At 38.5% G+C, this 18297-nt stretch overlaps 1 protein-coding gene across 1 annotated transcript in view; it reads left to right on the forward strand.

Moving 5' to 3' along the window:
* The window catches only part of B3GLCT (beta 3-glucosyltransferase), a 115809-nt gene extending 97963 nt beyond the window's left edge, over positions 1-17846 (forward strand). The window contains exons 14-15 of the mRNA XM_032880007.1: positions 4961-5105; positions 17356-17846. Of these exons, the coding sequence (XP_032735898.1) occupies positions 4961-5105; positions 17356-17523 (313 nt within the window). The 3' untranslated portion in view covers positions 17524-17846. The remainder of the gene's footprint in view (positions 1-4960; positions 5106-17355) is intronic.
* The last annotated feature ends 451 nt before the right edge of the window (positions 17847-18297 follow it).

Here is an 18297-nt window from a genome sequence, read left to right on the forward strand (position 1 = left end):
TAGCTGGTCTTTTCTCCTCCCTCCTGCCCTCTGACCCAGCTTTTCCCTGAAAGTTGCCGTAGCTTGCTACCCACCTGGGAAGGATTCCTCTCTCTAGAAATTAGTTTGTCTGGGTTTCATATCATTGATCTCTTCAACAATTCTGTTGGTTAATGTGATTTAAACTTTTTTTTTTTTTTCATTGCCATGGGAAGTAAAAATCTTTTGCATTCCTTTATAACCTCCTGTTATCTTTAGAATAAAGTCCAAATTCCTCATTAAGACTTACCGGGCCTTACACTGTTGGTGGGAATGCAAGCTGCTGCAGCCACTCTGGAAAATAGTATGGAGGTTCCTCAAAAAGTTGAAAATAGAGCTACCCTACAACCCAGCAATTGCACTACTGGGTATTTACCCCAAAGATACAAAAGTAGTGATCTAAAGGGGCATGTGTACCCAAATGTTTACAGCAGCAATGTTCACAATAGCCAAACTATGGAAAGAATCTAGATGTCCATCAACAGATGAATGGATAAAGAAGATGTGGTGTATATCTACAATGGAATACTATGCAGCCATCAAAAGAAAGGAAATCTTGCCATTTGCAACAACATGGATGGAACTAGAAGGTATCATGCTGAGCGAAATAAGTCAATCAGAGAAACACAATTATTGTATGATTTCTCTTATATGAGGAATTTGAGAGGCAGGTCAGAGGGTCGTGGGGGAAGGGAGGGAAAAAATGAAACAAGATGGGACCAGGGAGGGAGACAAACTATAAATAAGACAATCTTAATCTCAGGAAACAAACTGAGGGTTGCTGGGGAGTGGGGGAAGAGGGATAGGGTGTCTGGGTTACGGACATTGGGGAGGGTATGTGCTATGGTGAGTGCTGTGAATTGTGTAAGCCTGATGATTCACAGGGCTGGGGCAAATAATACATTATATGTTTAAAAAAAAAAAAAAAAAAAAAGACTTACCGGGCCTCTGATGACCTTGCCAGATGCTCTTTTACTTTTCTAGCCTCGTTCACCTGCACCCTCATCTTATTTCAATTCCTCGGAGGCATTTCTTCTTTCCTCTTCCCCAAGATTGGCATCTGCCAGTCTCTGTATAGCACTGTATCCCCTCCCCAGTTTTCTTTGTCACCCAGTTCATCCTTCTCATTTTTTTGGACACAATATAGCTATTATTTATTCCTAGAAGCTTTTGGCCTAGTCTGGCCTTTCAAATCTGGGTTTGATGCCTTTCAAATGTACTTTCATAGCATATTATGCAAACCATAATCATTTAACTGCCTATTTACCTTTCTGTTTTCTACCTAAATTATGAATTATTTGAAGGCAACACCTGTGTCTCTTTCTCATTATATCCTCACTTGCTAGCATAAGGACTCTTTTTTTTTTTTTACCAGGTACAATGAGTAAATGAATAAACAAATGCATGAACACTGAGCATTGGTCTTTGTATAACTAATGACTGGTGTAATATTCTGTTTTTAATAGCACTTTTACAAAGATGCAGAAACATTTATCACAAGATTGTCTCCTATCAGCCTTTGAAGAAAGCTGCAGACATCATGTTAAATGATTTCTCAGTAGACTTTTCTGATGATCTAGCTTAAGAACCAGCATGAATTTTTTTGTAAACAGCAAGTCAGGATCAATTAACGGCTTATAAGACCAATGAATGGATCATGACCATCATTTAAAAAATAATGAACTATAAAATGGAATAGAATAACATAGAAATATCATAGTATATCACATGTAGTAGGGGTGTATGTTTCATGAAATTTTGTTTCAGTTTTATATACACACAACACATAAAAATGGTTGTAGTATGAAATGTGTTTCTTGTGTTCTCGCTGTGGTTTACAGTCAAGTTAAGTTTTTGTAAAGCCTTGCCTTCAACCATCTCCCTTCTGCCCCACGAAGCAGAGCTGAATTGGGAGTGTAGACTCCACAGTGATTTATGTGTAGGTATTCCGTATTGTTTGGAAAATGCGACCTTTGCAGGATTTGAATGCAGGTGCCTGGCGTTCGTTTCATTGCTTACTCCTTGAATGTTTAGGTATTTGCAGACAGTTTATTCAATAACCGCTTTCTTTTTGAAATACTTACCTATGTCTGAGTAGGACATGATCAGTCCTATGATCAGGATGTCCTCATATTCTTTGGCAGCCTCCTCGAAGGGGCTAAGGACAGTGTTACCCAGAGACAGTCCTGACCTCTTCCTCTGCTGGAAGACCGGGAGAGGCAGGCACGTTTCTGATGCCCTTCACCTTCTGTATGTGCTCTTCCTCTGCACGCGCGGACTTGGGCAAGCCCCTGCTTTCCATTTCAGTTTTTCTTCTGCTTAAAATTAGAGTGTGTATATTAAAAGAAATCACATTATTAGTCTTATAGCCTCTCAACATCTTTTTAATATTTAAAAGTTGGGCAGAGCAGACATACCGTGATATGTCTGGTACTTTTCCATTTTGGGGGACAACTTCATTTTTAAATAACCCATCAGCATACTAATAAGCACGTCTTATTAAAGGCTCATGTGTGCTTAGTTTGTATGAATAATTAATGTACGACTGTTCTGTGTGAGTAGGGAAAAAATAGGAAAAAAATTATTAATAAAGATTTTATGCTTACCTTTTATCTTCCTGTAAAGTTAACTTTTCAGAGAGTGGGCCACGATAAAACAGTGGGCCTTCCTTTTCTTTCTTATTCTGTTAGATGCTGATGAAAGAAAAAAATAGTGTTTTATTTAAATCAGGCTTAAGATAAAGATGATGAGAGCTCTGATTAGAATACAAGTACAGTTGGCTCTTGAACAACATGGGTTTGAACTGTGCAGTTTCTCTTATATGCAGATTTTTTTTCATAAATACAGTATAGTACTGTAAATGTATTTGCTCTTCCTTATAATTTTCTTCATAACATTTTCTTTTCCATAGCTTACTTTATTGTAAGAATACAGTTTATAATGTATATAACATACAATGTATTAATCGACTATTTATCTTACCTAAGTAAGGCCAATAGTAGACTATCAGTAGGTAACTTATAGGGGAGTCAAAAAAGTTGGATCAGATTTTAAAATGCACATGGGGCTGGCCCCTCAACACAGCATTGTTCAAGGTCAACTGCATTATACTTACTTGGGAAATTCCCCTTAATGTGGCCTTGGATAGATGTTTAAGGGTCTGTCTCTGGCAGGTGCATATCCCCTTACGTAGGCTCTTTTCCTGGGATCAGGTAGATGAGTGGGGGTTTGACCCATACGAAGGTGCTATCCCAGTCCCTTATGGGCCCTAGACTCCGAGAGAAAGAGAATTTCTGGTGCGTTTTCAAACATGGAGTTTTCCTTTTGGTAGAGTTCACAAGAACTGTGTTTCTTCCTCAGGTACAGTCCTATTTTCTTGTATCAACTTAAACAGCTGCTTTTCCCTCTTGTCTGGTCTTGTTTCACCGTGTCCTCTGACATGTTGGCCAGGGCAGGGAGAGGCTCTCCCTGTGTGCGTTGCATCACCAGTGCGTGGTCACTGAACCGAGTTAAAGCGAGTTAAACCCCCAGCTGAGTATGCAATCAACATTTCGCATGAGGGATTGTCTTCAAGGTCTTTGTCCTTTTTTTCCTTCCCACTAGACTGATTCATAGAACTCCGTCCCCTTCCCCTGGAAGAACATCTTGGTAAAGGCAGCTTTATTCTCACTTCTTTGATGCATCAAATTCTGCTGAGTACTTATTGTGCACAATTCCCTGCATTTGGCTCTGGAAATACGTGGACAAATTATAGACAGTTTTGCCTTAAAGGAAATTGTCACTTACTGGGAATGAATTTGTGAACCATATCGGTCCCTTCAGTCCTGTCAGCTATTGGATTATTCATACTATGAGAAAAGCCATTACTACCATAAGGCCGGAATAGTCCTGTATTTTAGGACCAATCTGTATTTCAAAAAGAACTTGGTGCCGAAGTGTTGGGAAGGGCCAGAGGAATAAAACGGTGCCAGGAGTTCTACTGAGAACTCAGTAACTATAGAAAGCTGCTACAGCCCTGTAGGCTGGAAGAGCAGAGCAAAGGCTGTGTTCTGGAGCCTGTTCGTGTGGATTGCTCTAGCCGCTTCTGCTTTTGGGTCTCAACACTGTGTCTGAGCCAGTCCTCGCACTGGCTCCCCACGGCCGCTGTGGTTCTGTTACCAACATTCTGCTGCCCCACAGTTGTCCCCCATCGCCTGCCTCACCACGGAGACTGCCGGAGCCAGAAGTGGCCTCCCCCAGTATTATGCCCCTCATTGTCAGAATGAAGCTGGGTCTTAGCTGGCAGGGGAGTCTGTAAAATATTATTTTACAGTTTCCAGCCTCCTGAAGGTCCAAGGAGGACACAGAATGGCAGGATTGGGCATGAGTCCCACCAGAAAGTACCCAGCATACCAGGTCAAGTAGCATCATAGCTCTATTTGAGGCAACTCAGTCTCTCTCTCTCACTGTCTGTCTCTTGTTTCTCTTTCTCAAAATCACCTTAAGGGAACTTTCATAGCCTGGAGTCACTTGGACAATGCCTGGTTGTTTCAGTTAGATATGTTCTCACTGTCAGTCATCACCTGTATTAATGGGCCCATCTACTTGCTGGGAATGTTGGTGGATTTTGTTATTGACCTCATTAAGAGTGCTAAAACTGAAGAACTATTCTAATTTTCCATTGACACATTAGGAAAAGAACATTGTAGAATATTCATTTGCGAAAACTATATAAGGAAATAAAATTGCCTGTTAGATATGTATAGGCGTCTTCAAAGCAAATTTTCCTTTCATCAAAAGCACAAAACATCTTCCCCAGAATAACTATTAAACATAAAACACTGCTGATGTCAACATCTTTATCAAGAATGTGGCCTCTGAACTCTATTTCTTTATTGAGATTAAAGGTCTGGAGGACCTGCTGCTCTAACCCTTTTCTCTGTCTGCTCTGGCTTCCCACTAGAATGGTCTTCAGCAGAGAAGCAATCAGGAGACTTCTCGCCAGTAAATGTCGCTGCTACAGCCATGATGCCCCCGACGATATGGTCCTAGGGATGTGCTTTAGTGGGTTGGGAATCCCTGTGACACACAGCCCTCTCTTCCATCAGGTGAGAACAATGTTTCTATACTTACCTCAGAGGGAGAGAGGGGGATTTTCTTCTCACTTAAAGATTCTACTTCATTCCCTTCACATATTCTTCTGGAAACCATATTAAGAACTATGTGGACAGGCCCCAGAGGGGCATCCTTAATAGACCTCTTTGTCCAGAGGGTTGATCTGTACCATACCCAGCAGGAAGACAGAAGGCAGAAACCTCTGGAAAACAAAATGGTGTTTGATCATTGTCCTTGAATATAGGACCAGGGAAAATCTGCTCTCCGCCCCCCCCCCCCATTTTTGAGTTAAAAGATAGATGGCATTTTAAAATTATTAAATGCTATCTAGAAGTTATAGGAATGACCTAATATTTCCAGCTGTATATATGCCAAGTGTATGTAATTCTGTACTGTCCTAGGTTTTTACACTGTCCACTGGTTACCTTTTTATTGGGCTTACTCCTCTTTGGTTGCTATTAAACTAAAGTGGCTAAACACTATTAAGCTTCAGTTTAGTATCTCAATAAGCGTACAGTCTGGGGGTTGTTGTCTCAGATGATGTTTACCGGGGATGGTTGGTGCTCCGAAGGGAATCCTCCGCACTCTTTTTGGTAGTTTTTAAGAATTAGGTCAGTTAATGTTCTGATGTTGTAAGAATAAATATGTTGTCAAATTTAGTAACCAGTAGCAAATGCTATCATAGCAATATAGAAAATTGAACATGACAGAAATAGCATGTAGGAAATAACTTGAACAAGGCAAAGAAAGTGTTTGCATTATCAAGAAAGGCAGAATCCATTTCTGCATCTTGAGGACCATAAGGGAGAATAAAAACAGATTTTCATAATAAGAAATGTATGAGAAACCTCTTTCTTGGTACCAGTCAGGAGTACTTAACCATCTTTTAAAACCTTGGGAGGTCTCACCCATCTTAAGCCTATGTGTTGTGTCACAGGATGACTTAGAGAAGCAAGTTATTTTCTCTTGCTCTTTCTTGCTCTATCTCATAGAGTTTCACTTCTAGGAAAGGAGGGGTAATTAAAACTGTTGGTGTATAAGGGGAATGATTTATTATTGTTAATAATGCAGCATTAGGTTTTTATAGCAGCCTTTTTCACTAAGGCAAGAATATGCTAGTAAAGAAAATGATAAAAAAAGAAAGAAGGAAAATATACTTTAAGCAAAAATCCTTTGAAGAGAATTTAAAAATGAAAAAAATTACCATAATTTCAGACTTTAAAGCTCTTGATTTCCCTAATTCACATAATAAATTTTAAATCTTTCCAAAATTGTAAAATATGCTTAAAGCACATTCTCCGTTATAGATACCACTGTATATCTTCTAATTCTTAAGCCTCTTTTAGAGAGTTTATGATGATTTACAAATTATTTCCCATTTATAATGCTTGAACAGTGCTCCAAACAGTGTATTTGTTCATACTGAGAAACACATATAAGGCAAAGATACAAATCCAAGATCCCTGAAGAGTTAGAGAAAGAGTAGGCTTTTGGAAACGGTCTCAGATACAAAATTGCCTAGGCCATTTTTCTTCTTTTTAGTCAGGGGAGGTAATTGTGAAATCATAGGCTTAGAAAGGGGCTTCAAGGGATGTCTAGTATATATTTTTATTAAAAACAGGATCTGAAGCATATGGTTTCCTGTTCTTTCAAAATTATATGCTACCAGTGGGTATGGCAGCATGCAATGGCCAATGAATCCTCTACATAAAATTGTTAAAATACTCATTTCAGGACTCTGGAAATAAACCAAAAGCACTGAGAAGCATTTATTCCTGAAAAACTGCTAATAGAGAAGAGTATGAGGTCTTCTGAGGCCTTTCTGCCTGAAGTCTTCCCCCACCCGCCCCACCCAAGCTCCACCTCTCCAACCACCCCAGCTTGGTTGGAAAGAGCAACAACAGTTTAATCTGTATGGGCCTGGCTGGGGAAAATGGCAGCTTTGCTGTCAGAGGGGGGGCACTTGGTTTGAGTACGGAGAGATAAAAATCCTAAAATAGTCAAACTTGGTAAGAAACAAGTAAGAAAAACCTGCACATTTTTGGGCCTGAGGTGGCAGTCTCAGATATGGTAAAGGGTATCTTAGCCAGAAATTTAATACTTTGTACCCTGGAAATAAGAGAGAAATAACAGGGCTAGAAAAGCTCTCCACAATTCTCTGGCCTACTGGGAAACCATGCACATGGGACACTGGATGAGCCTAGAAGAAAGTAAAATCCAAGGCATATTTGAGAACCTACTGAGTCTTTGAATGTGCTTTCCAGCCTATACATAGATAGAAGCCTTAGGGGCTTAAGGTTTGAGCATAACCTCTGCCCATATGATAAATTAACCACTAAGCTATTCAAGCACAGGGATGACCCCTAGCAATCCAAGCTATAAGATAAAAGTTAGAACTAAAAATTAAGTGGAGATATCAATAGCCATACACTGCAGTGAGAAAGATTCCACAATGTAAATCCAGGCAAATTACTTCTTAAAAAAATAGTAAAATTGGGGCGCCTGGGTGGCTCAGTCATTAGGCCTCTGCCTTTGGCTTGGGTTGTGATTCCAGGGTCCTGGGATCGAGCCCCGCATTGGGCTCCCTGCTCAGCAAAGAGCCTGCTTCCCTCTCTCCCCCTCTCACTGCCGCTCTGCTTACTTGTGCTCTATCTCTAGCTCTCTGTCAAATAAATAAATAAAATATTTTAAAAAGTAGTAAAATTAAACAGATTTGTTGTTACAATACATCTTCAAAATAATCAACTTTCAACAAATTATCATGACACAAGGCAAAGAGATGTATTGAGGGAAAAATGTAGGAACAGAAACCGACTCTGAGTGGGACCACATATTGGAGTTGATAGACAAAGACTTCAAGAAGCTAATAAAATCATAGCCACAGAATTAAAGGATACCATGTTCATAGAACCGGAAGAAAATATGATTACAATGATTCAACAAATAGCAAATCTTAATAAAAAATAGAAACTACAATAAAAAACAAATGAAAATTCTATAGTTGTAAAACCAAATAATTCAAATGAGCAATTATCTGGGTGGGCTTAATAGTAGATTTGAAATGGCAGAAGAAACAGTGAATTTAAAGGCAGATCAATAGAAATTACCCAGTCCAAAGAAGAGAGAGAAAAATGACTAAAGAATAATGAACAGAACTTTAAAATACTTTAAGCCATAAAGTATACCAATATACATTTAATGGGAGTCCTAAAAAGTGAGTGGAGAGAGAACTGGATAGAAAATTTTTTTCAAAGAAATAGGGTTGAAACCTCCCAAATGTGATGAAAAACATTAATGTATAGCTCTAAAAGGTTCGACAGCTCAAGTAGGGTAATCATGAAAAGAATCACACAGAGACATGTTATAGTCAAACTACTGAAAGACAATGAAAAAGTGAAAGTCTTAAAAGCAACCTAATGAAAAGAGAAATAAAAAATATAGTTACTAGCTGATTTCTCATTAAAAATAATAGAAGCCTGAAGGCAGAAGCAAAAAGCAAAACAAAACAACAAAAAAAACCCAATCAACTAATGATTCTATATCTAATAAAACTATCCTTCCAAAACAAAAGTGGAATAAAGATATCCATAGGTAAACAACAAGTGAGAGAGATCTTTGCTAGTAGACCTCCCCTACAGGAAAACTAAAGGAAATCCTTTGGGATGAGTGAAAATGGCACATGGTAATTAGAAAATATAAGAAGGAATGGAAGAATACTGGATAGGGTTAATATGGAGGAAATATAAAAGACTGTGTATGTGTTTGTGTATACATATATGTATATGCATATATATAATTAAAAGAAGAAAAGCATGTATATAAACATATTTTCTCTCAATTTCTTTAACAAATATAAGATTTTTTTAAAAGAGTTTTTAAATTTATTTGACAGAGTGAGACAGTGAGAGAGGGAACACAAGACAGGGGAGTGGGAGAAGGAGAAAAAGGCTTCCCTCCAAGCAGGGAGCCTGATGCAAGGCTTGATCCCAGGACCATGGGATCATGACATGAGCCAAAGGCTGACACTTAATGACTGAGCCACCCAGGTGCCCCTAAATATAAGATTGTTTAAAGTAATATTTATAATCCTATTATTGGATTTATAACATAGGTAAATGCAATATATATGATGATAATAGTGCAAAGACAAGGAGAAGGAAATGAAGCTATATTGTAGCAATTGATTTTATTGGAATTAAGTCAGTATTAACCTAAGTTAAAGATTCATACTGCGATCCTTGGAAAAATCTCTGAGAAAATGATTTAAAATATATAGTTTAAAATATCAATAGAGGGATTAAATATACACAAAAAGATTGTTTAACCAAAGAAGTCAATACAGGAGAAACAGAGGGACAAAAACCATACATGCAGAAAATAAATGGCAAAATGACAAAAATACAAGTATATCAATTATTACATTAAATATGAATAGACTAAACTCCTGAGTCAAAAGACAGATATTACGGGCACCAGGGTGGCTCAGTTGGTTAAGCAACTGCCTTCGGCTCACGTCATGTTCCCAGAGTACCAGGATTGAGTCCTGCGTCAGGCTCCCAGCTCCATGGAGAATCTGCTTCTCCCTCTGACCTCCTCTCTCATGCTCTCTTTCACTGTCTCTCTCTCAAATAAATAAATAAAATCTTTAAAAAAGGCAGATATTGTCAGATTGCATAAAAATCAAGATTTGACTACGTTGTCTGTAAGAGTCAAGTACACTTTAGATTCATAGACACAAATAGGTTGAATGTAGAAGGACAGGAAAAGATGTACCCTGCAAACAGTTAATCATAGAGAGTTTGAGTGGCTATGTTAAACGCAATACACTTTAAGGAGAGGAATATTACTGGAGAGAAAGAGGAACATTTCATAACCAAAAGTCAATATATTAAATAGATACAATAATTATAAATGTATATGTATACCTAACAGATTGTCAAAATACATGAAACATAAATGGACAGAATTGGAATGAGAAATGGACCAATACTAACTACTTAACTGACATGGAATGTTTCATCTGACAACAGCAAAATGCACATTCTTTTCAAGTGTGCATGCATTGTTCTAAAGGATAGATCACATGCTGGGTCAGAAAAACAAGTCTAAATAAATTTTAAAGGTTTGAAAACATACAAAATATGTCCTCCCAGTAATGGAATGAAATTAGATATCAATGGAAGAAAAATGAGAGAATTTCCAAATATTTGGAAATTATACAACACATTTAAAAATATCCCTGGGTCAAAGAGGAAAACATAAGGAAGATTAGAATATATCTTGAATAAAAATGAAAACAAAATATAACAAAATTTTTAGCATAGATATGTAGGGATTGGAGGGAAATGTATAGTTTTAAACATATTAGAAATGGATAAGGATATTAAATCTCTAAACATCTGCATTGAAAGCAAAATAATCAAATCTGAACCTTTAAGTGGAATAAAAGAAATATTAAAGTTTAGAGCACAAGTCAATATAGAAAACAGAAAAACAGCATAGAAAATCAAGTTAAGCCAAAAATTATTTATTTTGGAAAGAGCAGCTAATTTGGTAAATTTAGCTAGACTTCCCAAGAGAAAAAGAAGGAAGACACAGATTATCAAAGTTAGGAATGAAAGAGGGGACATCATTGCAAATCCTACCAACATTGTGCTAACCAGTTAGACAATTTAAAAGAAATGGGAGAAATTTCTTAAATCACACTCATTAGCAAAACTGTCTTAAAAAGAAATAGAGGGGCGCCTGGGTGGCTCAGTGGGTTAAAGCCTTTGCCTTCAGCTCAGGTCATGATCTCAGGGTCCTGGGATCGAGCCCTGCATCCGGCTCTCTGCTCAGTGGCAAGCCTGCTTCCTCCTCTCTCCCTTTCTGCCTGTCTTTCTGCCTACTTATGGTCTCTCTCTATCAAATAAATAAAATCTTTAAAAAAAAAAAAAGAAATAGAAAAAGTATTTGAACCTACATACACTGATGGAATGGAATTAAAGGAGTGAGAATACTTCCCAATTCATTTTATGAGGCCAATATTAGCTTAATATGCCAAAGATGCATATTGTTGAGGTGTCTGGGTAGTGCAGTCAGTTAAGCATCTGACTCTTAGTTTAGGCTCAGGTCATGATCTCAGACTCCTAAGATGGAGCCCCACATCAGGCTCCACACTCAGCAGGGCGTCTGCTTGGATTCTCTCTATCTCCCCTTGCTCCTCCCACACCTCCCCCAACATGCTCTCTCTCTCTCTTGAATAATTAAATAAATAAATAAAGATTAAAAATGTGTGCATATTGTTATCCCTAGAACAAGAATTTAGAAAATCACTCCAAAAATATTGCTAAAAAAGTAACAGGAATTAAAATTGTATATGACAAAAGTAAACTACAAGCCAGTATTACTCTTGAACACAGATGGAAAAATCCTTAACAAAATACTAGCAAACTGAATTCGGTGATATATAAAAGGGGTTATATACCATGACAAGCTGGCATTTATCACAGGAATGCAAACTTGGTTTAATATCCAAAATCAATTATTGTTATATACCATATGAGTAGAATAATGAATAAAAGTCACATGAGTCTCTCAATAGACACAGAAAAAAATGTTTGACAAAATCTAACATCACTTCATGATTAAAAAAAAAAGAAAAACAAAAAAAGAAGAAATACCTCTCAACAAAATAGAAGTTCCTCAATCTGATGAAATGAATATACAAAATAACAAAATTGAGAACAAGGTAGAGATGTCTGTCTTACCACTTTTATTCACTGGTTCTAACCAGTGCAATAAGATGAAAAAATATATATATTTGCACGCACACACACACACATATATATATATACACATACATATATGTATACATATATATATAGTAAGGATACAAGTTGGAAGAGAGGAAGTAAAACTGTCTTTATCCACAGACCACATTATCTTGTATGTAGAAAATCCTACAGATCTACCAAAGGGGCAAAAAAACAAAACAAAACAAAACAAAAACTACCAGAACTAATAGATGAGTTTAACAAGGTTATAGTCTACAAGATCAGTATACAAAAGCAATTGTGTTTTTTTAAAAAAAAAAAAAAAAAAAACCACTGAAGATGAAGAAAACTGTCATTCAAAATAGCAGGCAAATGAACAAAATACATCAGGAATAAATTAAAATGGAGTTACACTGTATACTGTATAATAAAATTGTGCTGAGAGAAATTAAGATCTAATTAAATGAAGAGATCTGTACCATATTTATGGATTGGAAGACTCAATATTGCTATTGCAATTTTCTCCATTGATTTTGTAATACCATTTAAAATACTGGGATGCCTGGGTGCACGCAGTTGGTTAAGCTTCTGCTTTCAGCTCAAGTCATGATCCCAGGGTCCTGGGATCGAGTCCCACACTGGGCTCCCTGCTTGGCAGAAGCCTGCTTCTCCCTCTGCCCGCTGCTCCCACTGCTTGTGCTCTCTTTCTCTCTTGCTCAAATAAATAAAATCTTTTTTCAAAAAAGAATTTTTTTATTTCATCATACTCACTTAAAATTAACTTATTCTGAATTCCTAAAGGAAGTGTTCTGGATCAGAGATAGATTTTTACATTAAGTACCTCACAATAAATAATAAGCAAATCTTGCCGCCACTCCCACTCCCACTGCCCCTTTGACCTAGTTTTTACCTCCAGGGCAGTAGGATGAGGGCCAATTGAACTGGCCTTGCAAGTGGTGAGATACCCCATCAGCAAGGGACAAAGAAAAACTGTTTCCTCTGTTTCTAAAGGGAAATGCTTTCTTACTTCAACATTTTGGTATGCAAATAAACCCCTTATTCTTCCTTGAAATGTAAATGTATCCCAGGGTGGAAAGTGTTCAGGTTTTTCTGGCACCTTGGGGCTTACCCTCTGGACCTAGTTCAGGGATATAACCCTTGGCCTCTCCAAGAGATAAGGGAAGTTTTACTCTCCTTTGGGATCTGAGCAGTTAACTAGACAAATGGAATGTGAAGTGTTTCTTGTGGGCTATAGGACTTTTTTACAGTAAATTTTATTTCCCCACATTCCCCAAATTCATCAATAGATTCAGTGCAATCCATATCCAAAGTCATAGCAGGCTTCTCTGTCAAAATCAACAAGCTGACTCTAAAATTTATATGGAAATACACAGTAATTCTTAAAAAGGAGGTCGAAATTGGAGGGTTTACAGTTCTGTGATTTCAAAACTTACTCTAAAGCTATGATAATCAAGACGATGCAAGTAGTAGAAGGATAAACACACACACATCCACACACACACATCAATGCAAATGCAACAGGATAGAGAGTAGAAATAAACCCTGTCATTTGTGGTAAACTTTTTTTTTTTTAAAGATTTTATTTTTTTTAATTTGACAGAGAACACAAGTAGGCAGAGAGGCAGGCAGAGAGAGAGAGAGAGGAGGAAGCAGGCTCTCCGCTGAGCAGAGAGCCCGATGCGGGGCTTGATCCCAGGACCCTGGGATCATGACCTGAGCTGAAGGCAGAGGCTCTAACCCACTGAGCCACCCAGGCGCCCCTGTGGTAAACTCTTTTTTGACAAAGATGCCAAAGCAATCCAGGGGAGAAGTGGCCCAGGTCAGCTGGTGCTAGAGCAATTATGTATTTCCACATACAAAAAGTGAACTTGGAACTTAACCTCACATCACACACAAATATTAACTCCAAATGAATCATTGTACAAAATATAGGAGATAAAATTATAAACCACCAAAAAAAAAAACCAAATAGGGAGAATTCTTTTTGACCTTAGTTAAGGCAAAGTTTTATGGCATCAAAAGCAAGATCCATAGAAGGAAAAATTTATAAATTGAAATCATGAAACTTAAAATAAGACTTTGCTCTTCAAAAGATATCCTTAAGAGAATGAAAAAAAAAACATAAATTGGGAGAAATATCTGTAAATCATGTATGTGGTAAAGGACTTGAATTCAGGATATATAATAATCTTTTACAACTCAGTAAGAAAATCAGCTGCTGAGTTTAAGCTGGGTAAAAGACTGAACAGACATTTCTCTAAAGAAGATGCATAAACAGCTACTAAGCACATGGAAAGATGCTCAATATGATTAGTCATTAGGGAGATGCAAGCTAAATTCACATGTATAGAATGCCTATAAGCAAACAGACCTGGGCCTCTAGTGGGAACATAAAATATAGTTACTTTGGAAATGTTTTGGCAGTTTTAAAAAAAATTAAACATCTATGTGGCAGGCAATTTATGACATAGATCTCATTGGTCCCCTCCTGTGATAATTCATACCCTGCGTTTTCCCCTCTTTGGAGTATGAGCCAATAGCATATGGCAAAGGTGATGGGATGTTTCTTCTGTCATTATGCCACAAGGGATTGTGACTTCCATCTTCCTTGTAGACGCTCCTGCTTCCTTCCGGGCTTGCAGGTTTTGCTGAAGCAAGCTGCAAGGGGGCAGGGTATGAAAATGAAGCCCTCAGCTCAGTAGCCCACAAGGAACTGAGTGTTTCCAGTAGCTACTGACTGGGCTTGGAAGTGCATCTTTTCCTACTTGAGCCTTCAGATGAGATTATAGAGCCTGGGCTGACATCCTGATTATGATCTGGTGAGAGACCATGAAGCAGAGGTCCCAGCTATGTGTTGCCAAGTCTCCTGGCCCATGGAAGCTGTGTGATAGTAACTGTGTTGTTTGTATGGTGTTTCCGCTTAGTGTAATATATTGCTCAGCAATAAAAGTAATGAACTACTGGTACATGCAGCAATGCTAAGTGAAGGAAGCCAGGCTCAAAACATTCATAATGTATGATTCCACTGATAAGAAATTTCTAGAAAAGGCATTACTATAGAGAAAAAGCAAATCAGTGGTCTCCGGGGGCTGCCACTGGGGTAGGGATTGGCTGAAAATGCATGGCAGGGAGTTCTGGGGGAATGACCGTAGGTAGTCTTCTAAAACTGGATCGATATGGAAATCTAAAAGTTTTCAAACTACCATGCCTGTGTGTGAATTGTGTGTAAATTATGTCAATACAGCTATAAAAATTGTATTTGTCTAAGCAAATACAAATTTAATCTCTGTTTTTTGCACTGTTCAGTGTGGTCTAATATTTACAGATTAAGGTTTGATTTCATCCAATGTGCGTCCTTCCATGCATCTTACGCCATCTCTCTCCTGTGCACAGCTTCCCATCATGCTTCATGTCTGTTCCTAAGGCCTTTTCCCTCCACCCAACCCTGCCTGTTCGCCACTTCCTTTTGGCATTTTGGGCACAGAAATGTGATTATCAGGGTCCGTCTAGACTTCCTGGTGTTACAGATGCCTCTGTGGACGCATTCCACTTCACTAGGCTCGTCTTGTTCTTTTCCAAAACCGCATTTGGCAGAAATGATTAGCACATTCTAATACTTTGTAAACCAGCTCTTCACTCATGTGCTAACATGCAACCGCAGTCACTTCTGGAATCCGCATTAATAGAAGGAAAGATAGCATGGATTTCTTTTTTTCCTGTGAGATGCATTTGTGTCTCTGAGAGTTCATTTTTAAATGTGAAAAACGATTCAAGATTTGTTTCCACGATTTTTCTTTCTTTCTTCTGGGAGCCATGTGGAATTGTCTGAGAACAAAATTGAGCGTTTGTTTTCCCTGGGGTTTCTTCCAGGCCAGTAAACTCCCAGAGGGCCTTGCAAGCAGGGTATCACACTTGAATATCCTTAGCTGATACTCAGAAGTTGCTCAAGTCTGTTAGACATTATTCTAGCGTGTATTGTTGGTCTTTGGTTCACGTTCTTCCTTTAAAATTGCCTTCTTAGATTTTTAACTCCACGAGCACTTAGAATCTTTAAAGGACAATGCATGGTTAGTATGGCAGTTCTCCGCCCAACCCACGCGGTCATTTTGAACTTCCATGCAGAGGTATCAAACACTCATTGGAGCAGGATATTTGTGCCGTCTCAGGATAAAGTCCCCCAAGGAGGTCAGGGCAGCTGAGGCACCATTGGTGGACCAGGCTTGTGGCCACGGAATGAGGACCAGTTGCAGGCATCCTGCTTGAACTAGGAGCTGGGCTGGTCACCTGCTCTTTTCCCCAGTGCAATAGGTGTTAGACCTGTTGCCCTAAGAAACTTATAAATTCTGTGAGCTCCAGTTTCCTCATCTAAACTGAAGATCAATCAGGATACTCTGATCACCTTGCAAGGTTGTTTCAAGGGCTGAATGAGATAAAATTTAATGAAGGTATTTTATAAACCACTTAAGAGGGTTTACGTAATTATTCACTGCAAGCATTTAAGTAGAATGTAATAAAATACTAGCCTAGAGAAGACTTGTTTTCAAAATGTTTCCTATCTAGATTTAATAAAGCCAAGACTGTTTTAGTATTAATAAGTCAGTGAGTTACTAGAGAACACAGATGGGCTATATAAATCTATAAACAAGATAAGCATTGAGAGAAAGGTGGATGCTTTGTTTAGAGAAAAAAAAATAGTGTCTGGTTTCTCTTTCCTTCTATACTCTGAAGGTTACTTCAATCTCAGCCATCCTAGGCTATGTCTAATTCTGCTTAAGCTTCATTTTGTAAGTTCTAGAGAATCCTGAAGTGATGAGGATGCAAAAACTTTTTAGGCCCTCTTGCAAACTGCCTCTGGTTACTCAATGTTTCCCTTGCCATTTCTGGAATCAGACTAGGTATCTGGGTGGGAAGTGAGTGCTGAGTTACTTCATGCTTCTCCTGGATTCCTGATGAGCTCTGCATTTTCCTGCTCTGAGAGATACACCTAATTACACGTCAGGGCAGTGGACAGGCAAGGGGAGCCCCTGGGAACTCTTCACCCCCCCCCAACACACACACACACACACACACACACACACTCCAGGTGTGGCCACTTTCTTTAGAGAGGGCTGAGAAATAGCAATTTTTCTGCCTTTTGCAGAAGTTATAATAGTCCCTTGAATGACTGACCAAGGAAGGCTTTTTATATCTATTACCATGGTTAAGAACTCTCCCAGAGGCATGACTACGGAACACAGAAGCCAAGAGTGGTATATTTGGGATATTAAAGTAATTGGAGATACAAAAGCAAAGAGCCTTGCATCAGAGAGAGGGTAGTAGAAAAGATCTTCTTTTTTGTTTTTACATTCTCATAAGCAATATCAAATATTGGCGAAAAGCAGTCACTTCATAAATTCAGATAATGCTGTGCTGAAGCAAAATTGTTTTCAGCAAATAGAGGAACGTGATTCTCTTCTTCTTCCCGCAGGCTCGGCCCGTGGATTACCCCAGGGACTACCTTTCTCACCAAGTTCCCATATCCTTTCACAAACACTGGAACATTGATCCAGTAAAGGTGTATTTCACATGGTTGGCGCCCAGGGAGGAAGACAAAGCCAGGCAAGAGACACAGAAAGGCTTGAAGGAAGAGTTGTAAGACGAGCCGGCCTGGGAGCGCAGTTTGCGTCAGAGACAGATGTGGAGACAGGCGTCCTCCTGCTGAGCTGTGACCGTGCTGCTTCCACGGGCCATGGGCACGGGAAGCCTTCTGACGTTAGGTGGAAATTACGTATACGGTATTTTTGAGGGGGGAGGAGGCAGAGTCATAGGGAAGACAGATTTTTTTTTTTTTCTGGGAAAAAATCATTTGCTTTTGCATTATACAGTTACTGTAATATACAATGATTACTGTGTATTTTCCAAGCTGTGATACAGCAGCTTTATTACTGTCACAGAAGAATAAATGGTACCAGAAGTCTCCTTCCTGTTTTCTCTCTTCATTGGAAAGTGTCAGATGGGCTTGAGACTTGGAAGACATGACTGTGTTTATATGTATGCTCTAGACATATATATTCTTTGTGTACTATATATACACACACGCTTTATGTAGAAGAGGTAACACTGGTTGACATGGATATTACCATGGAGTGAACTTTTTAACCGTATTATTCATGATGCAGATTTTCTGGTTATTCAGCAGGAATAATGCTGTATTAAATATCATTCATAAAACATAAAAGTCGAGGTATGAAGTCCCCCGCAGTCTATCATCAGGGTTGTTAGGTTTTATCTATTTTTCTGTTTGTGCCTCATAAAAAGAGAATAAGAAGTCTTCTATCGAGCTTTCTCTTTCTTTAGAGGTTCATCTGTGTTTCTATTTCTCCCTGAAGCCCTATCTTTATGACCTACTTGTAACACAAAAGTATACTGG

Source organism: Lontra canadensis, unplaced genomic scaffold (assembly GCF_010015895.1).
Source record: "Lontra canadensis isolate GAN:19392208 unplaced genomic scaffold, GSC_riverotter_1.0 scaffold67, whole genome shotgun sequence".
Classification (NCBI taxonomy): Eukaryota; Metazoa; Chordata; class Mammalia; order Carnivora; family Mustelidae; genus Lontra; species Lontra canadensis.